The following is a 5,417-nucleotide window of genomic DNA, read 5'->3' as shown; positions in this document are numbered from 1 at the left end:
AGATCTTTGTTTTTAAGGACAAAGTAAAAATGCAGATTTATAATGTGAAAGCTGCAGCTGTCTCCCCCCTCTGGCACAGAGAGGAATTACCCTGATCGCTGAACCAGAACCAGGTTCATACCAACACAGAATTAGTCTTGTTAATGGTGCAGACATAAACACATAGGAAGAAAAACAACCATAAGATAACATAAATGATTTCACATTGAGATATCGAAAATGATTTCCATCAAATCTAAACTAAATACCTTAAGATCGGGTCAGACTTTGTTCATCCTGAAGGAAAGTGTTGAGCCAGAGTTACAAAGATACAGAAAACACAGCAGCATGATTATACACTGCACAGCAGCAGCTCTCCTGACTGAAGGGTGAGGGGCATAGATGGCCACTGGGAGGAGAGACCTCCGGCTCCCTGGTGGTCCTCCACACCAGTGTGGCCTGCAGGGGGTCAGGCTGCACTATTGCAATCAGATCTGCAGCAGAAGTTCCTCAGATCTGCAGCAGTACTTCCTCAGATCTGCAGCAGTACTTCCTCAGATCTGCAGCAGTACTTCATCAGATCTGCAGCAGTACTTCTTCAGATCTGCAGCAGTACTTCCTCAGTACCAGAGTAGAGGACTAGCAGTAGTAGAAGTATCTGAGTATTTGAAACCCGAGCTCGCAGCAGGATACTCTTGAGGAGAACTGGAAGCAGGGAAGCGTTGTCATTATCGATGTTCTCCGAGGCCAATCTGTCGGGCGCTGCGAGAACGCGTCGGTGAGGCCGTTCCCCCTGATCAGGTGGGAGGTGGGGGGGGGATCTGGTTTCAGGGTTCGGCCTCTTTAATGACCCCGCTCCTCTCCCGGCTCCTAGAGCCTGTGATCCGGGGTGAGCCGGTGTTCACATTCCTGCCAGGAGACTCGATCTGTGGGACAGCTGCGGAGTCATTAGCCTGGCTGCAGGACACCACTTTCCCTCGGCCCCCGCTCAGCCTCAGGGGACCCTCGGCGGGGCCGGGACCCTGTTTTAGGATCCCCCAGGGAGGAGAAACCCCTTCATCTTCACCTGAGGGGGGCGGATCAGGGTGCAGGGGGTGGGGGCGTCTCCTTCTTTTGTTCCTAAAGGAGAGGAGGATCATGGTCAGACTGGTTAAACTGGAAACTGAGCTGAAGACCAAAGTCCTGATTTACTCCGAGCAACGAAGAACACGACTGAAAAAGATTTCATGTTCGACTTCAATAAATAAAATACCCCTAAAGACAAAAACCTTAAAAATAATGACAGTAAAACATCTTCACCTGGGGGGGGGGTCAGACTGTTTGAACTGGAAACTGAGCTGAACACCCAGGGAGGGGGGGCAAAGTTTTACAGTCCTGACATGATGTCAAACATTTTGTTCATTGACCTGATGCTGGATTTGTATATATATATATACAGTATATATGTATATATACTGTATATATATATATATATACAGTATATATATATATATACAGTATATATATATATACTGTATATATATATATACTGTATATATATATATATATATATACAGTATATATATATATATATATATACTGTATGTATATATATATATATATATATACATACAGTATATATATATATATATATATACTGTATGTATATATATATATATATATATACTGTATATATATATATATACAGTATATATATATATATATATATACTGTATATAATATCATTAAAATATTCAAGTAGAAATGTAGTGGAGATAGGGTTACAGCTTTAATACAGCTCTAAAAAGTCTGGTTTGTAGTCGAATATCCAAGTTAAAATGAGGTGAAAACTACTAAAGAAATGAGTAATGTAGCAGACAGAAATATATAAATATCCACAGATAATAAGGTAAGTAAAATATGTCCAAATCAAAATGTCAGAATAAAATAGAGACATATAGAAACCTTTGATAAATCTGGTCAGTCACTTTACCTTTACTCTCATGTTAATATTACTGCTTGAGTGCGACTGGACTTTGATTTGTAACAGAGGATTTCTACTCGCTGGTATTTGACTTTATTCTCCACCTTTCTTAATCCTTACTTTGTTTCCAGTGTTTGAAACTGTGTGTGAGGAGCTCCACAGGAGGTCAAAAACCCACACGACTCAGACGCGTTGGTCAGTCAGTCCACAGTTTACTCTTTATGTTCTGATCACATAAAACATTACAGACAGGCAGTGACCCTCCCTCACATTCAACAGACTCAAACACATTCATCTACACCAGACAACAAACCAGAGGCAGCTTCATATTCACAGGTTTCAGGCCGCGTTTCATCTGTCGGTTCTCTTTAGCGGCAGTTCTGATTCTTAGATCAGGGCAGAAGTGTTTTGTTCGAAGGCAGTTTGATCTTTTTGGATTCTTCCCAAAGCAGTGATGCTGGTCTGTGGCAGTTTCAGGTGAATATAAAAGTCAGGGTGAAGAAAACATTTCAAGCAGTCGTGTTAATCGTTATTAGTTCATTAGCTTCATATTAAAGATGTGAAGTCTCACGGGTTCACAGCGTCACTAACAACAGATTATCGAGTCTCCTCTTTGGTGCCCGGATAATGTCTTTACATACAGAGGAAACGTCTGGAACAACAAATCAGGGGAGAGTTCAAGGTCAGTATGAAGAGTTTCCTGAGGGTCTTTACGACCTTTTGAAATCAGGACCACTTTCAGGGTCCACAAGAAAATCTGATATGACCACTTTTATATCAAATAATCCCCCGCTTGTTGACTGAAGGGGACTGGATAGCTAAGACTTGGAGATTAATGCTGAGCTTGTCGTTAAACAGAGGTTTTATTGCTAGATGTTCGGCAGTGAAACGCGTCTCAGCTCATTCTTCACATCGTACAGTTTTCTATCTGATGACGACACCGGTTAATTTTAGGACATTTTCCTTCTACAACAGCAGATCTGGAGCTCTTCCTTCACGCCTATGGTCCTTGTGTTGGCACCCAGGTGAAGTTCCACCTCCCCCCGGTGTCCTTCCTGACGAAGGCCTGTCCCTGGGGGAAGCTGTGTGTCTTCACGCTGCTGGTCGGGCTGATGGACATCCTGAACGCCAGGTCCTTCGGGCTGCTGCGCGTCTGAGATCCAGCTGACAGTCTGGCCGGGCTGCTGCCTCGCACGGGGCACCAACTCTGGGTCGTGACGGCACTCGAGGTCGCGATGGGGAAGAAGGGGACTCTCTGTCCTGGTGGGCTGACCTGCACTGTGTCCTGGGATGGAGACCAGTACGCCGGGTGTTTGGCTGGATGAGTGTGAACTCTCGAGGCGTCGATGGTGCAGATCTCGTCCTGTGTCGGGGGGAAGGGCAGTTTTTCCGTTGACACTGGAGAGGGATAGGTGGTCCTGGTGTGTTGGTGAGGGGAAGTCGTGCAGCCCTGAGGGGACTCCTTTTCCTCGTTGGTATAACCTGTCTGTGGTGTCGATGTCGGGCAGTAACTGAAGGAGGAGTTCAGGGAGTATTCGGAGGAAGAGGAGACGCTGGAATCATAAAACAAACTGCTGAATCCGGGCGAGGACTCGCTGGACGTGTCGATGGTGTCCCGGTCCTTGAGGCCCAGCGTCCGAAGAACCCAGAGGTCCAGGTTTGGTTCTGAGGAGGAGGAGGAGGAGGAGGTCTCTGAGCTGAACTCTGCACTGAGGTTCCTGCAGACTCTCTTGCTGACGTTCGGAGGGAAATGCGGCGAAGGACTGCGGTTCAGGAAGAGTCCGTCATCAGTGTGTGTCAGGTTTCTCTTCAGCTTCCTCCTCCCGTCGGGGCGCAGTTTCTACGAGAGGGAGTAGGATCTCATTACAACTGTTCAGACAAACGACTGACGTTCCTTTATTATGTTGGAAAATTACATGTTTGCACATACGACCTTCAGATGTTTTAGAGCATTTTAAATACTAAGCACATGTAGAACAGCCTTGTTCTTATACCTGCTGTTTCCAAAACCTTCTCAGCAATGTTTCAAAATAATGATGCAGTTCCTTTAAAAATATTCAACAGAGCTTATTGTGAGCCGTTTTATGTAGGAACTATTTTCTTTCTGACCGGACCACACACACCAACAAGTAGATCCCTGCTTCCCTTCTGCGTAATGATATGGAAAGAAAATAGTTCCTACACGGCTTCAAAGTCCCTACACTAAAGTGCTGATAGCTCAACCTGTCCAGGACGTTATGAAAGGGCAATGGAGTGATGATGATGATGGTGAACAGACCTTTGCTTTCTGCTGCAGGGTCCTGACGAAGGACGAGCTGAGGAACTCTCTGAGTTTGTTGTTCTCGTCCTGCAGTCGGAGCAGCTCCTCGTCTCTCTGCAGCAGCGTGTCCTGCAGCTGGACCGCAGAAGAGAGGTGAACACAACGGGGTGGACATTCTCCAGCAAAGGAAGCCTTACAGGTCCCTCTTTGATATGAAAGTCTACTGTGTGCCGCTGCAGTACCTGTTTGTTCCTCTGGAGGTGAGGGGAGAGCTGCTCCGGCCACATCACAGCAGGAGGGCTGCTGAAATCACACCGAGACTCTGAGGAGAAACGACAGGAAGCTGTGATTTAATAAAAGGTACCGGTGAAATGGGGCCCGTTTATTCCCGGGACATAGTGACATCACTATGGAACACTCGTATTGTACGTGATAGGCTAAGGGGCGGGACATCTCTAAGCAGGTTGACCAGTCACAACGGAGATAACCAATCACAGCAGCCTGGGCTCTGGCTCCAGACAGCGGGTGAGCAGAGGGGCTGCAGGATGAGATATTTTTTTGATGAATCGAACTCTCAGAGCGAGGCGACGGGGAGGAAATGAAGAAGATGAATCTTAATATAAACTGCTCCGGACGTCCTCGCTCCAGAGCTCAGAGGAAACGTTTCTGTGTGATGAATGAGACCCCGCTCTGCTGAACGTGGCATTTAAATAAAGAGCAGGAAGACCCTCCGTCAGCGAAGAGAAGCTTGATCACACCAGACTCTTACCCACTGTAACTCTTTCAAATACTCCCTGGAACACCGCTTCCAAGAGTGCTGCTTCTGATGCCATGAGGTGTGAGGTATTCAAGGAGGAGACCCCTGTCCTGGGACCCCTGTTCGGGGACCTGTGTTTCTGTGTACCTGGGCCATAGGCTACACCATCTAGTGGCCGGATGTTATCAGGCCTGTATTATGTCTGTCTAGGCCTGTCTATGTTCTGCCGGTAGAGAAATATTAATATTGACATTTGAGTATCTATGTGAAATTGTGATATTTGCTGCTGACTCACCCCACACTGACGACTTTTCTCCCAGGTCATGGGGGTCACGGGCCCAAACGGAGGCCAGGGTCTCCATGGAAACGTCAACAGTGAGGAGGAGGAGGAGGAGGAGGAGTCCCTACAGAGAGAGAGAAAGTTTGTGTGTGAATGAATGACGTGTGTGCGCGCGTGC

At 46.5% G+C, this 5,417-nt stretch overlaps 1 protein-coding gene across 1 annotated transcript; it reads right to left on the bottom strand.

The window, feature by feature from the left end:
- Window positions 1-2,132: 2,132 nt before the first annotated feature.
- gmnc (geminin coiled-coil domain containing) lies at window positions 2,133-5,321 on the bottom strand. The gene is made up of 4 exons (XM_063907358.1): window positions 5,255-5,321; window positions 4,445-4,524; window positions 4,221-4,337; window positions 2,133-3,782 (listed from the first exon to the last, which is right to left on the bottom strand). The coding sequence occupies exons 1-4, from the start codon at window positions 5,319-5,321 to the stop codon at window positions 2,943-2,945; spliced, it is 1,104 nt and encodes a 367-aa protein (XP_063763428.1). The 3' UTR covers window positions 2,133-2,942.
- Window positions 5,322-5,417: the final 96 nt, after the last annotated feature.

Source organism: Eleginops maclovinus, chromosome 18 (assembly GCF_036324505.1).
Source record: "Eleginops maclovinus isolate JMC-PN-2008 ecotype Puerto Natales chromosome 18, JC_Emac_rtc_rv5, whole genome shotgun sequence".
NCBI classification, from domain to species: Eukaryota; Metazoa; Chordata; class Actinopteri; order Perciformes; family Eleginopidae; genus Eleginops; species Eleginops maclovinus.
Note: the sequence above shows the minus strand (reverse complement) of the source record. Positions and strands in the feature narration are given on the sequence as shown.

Excerpts from the sequence above, each read along its gene's own strand:
- gmnc (XM_063907358.1), bottom strand. The coding sequence starts at position 5,321 with ATGGAGACCCTGGCCTCCGTTTGGGCCCGTGACCCCCATGACCTGGGA. Across the intron at positions 4,525-5,254 it reads AGAAAAGTCGTCAGTGTGGG|AGTCTCGGTGTGATTTCAGC; the intron begins GTGAGTCAGCAG and ends GTTTCTCCTCAG. Across the intron at positions 3,783-4,220 it reads CCCTGCAGCAGAAAGCAAAG|AAACTGCGCCCCGACGGGAG; the intron begins GTCTGTTCACCA and ends TCCCTCTCGTAG.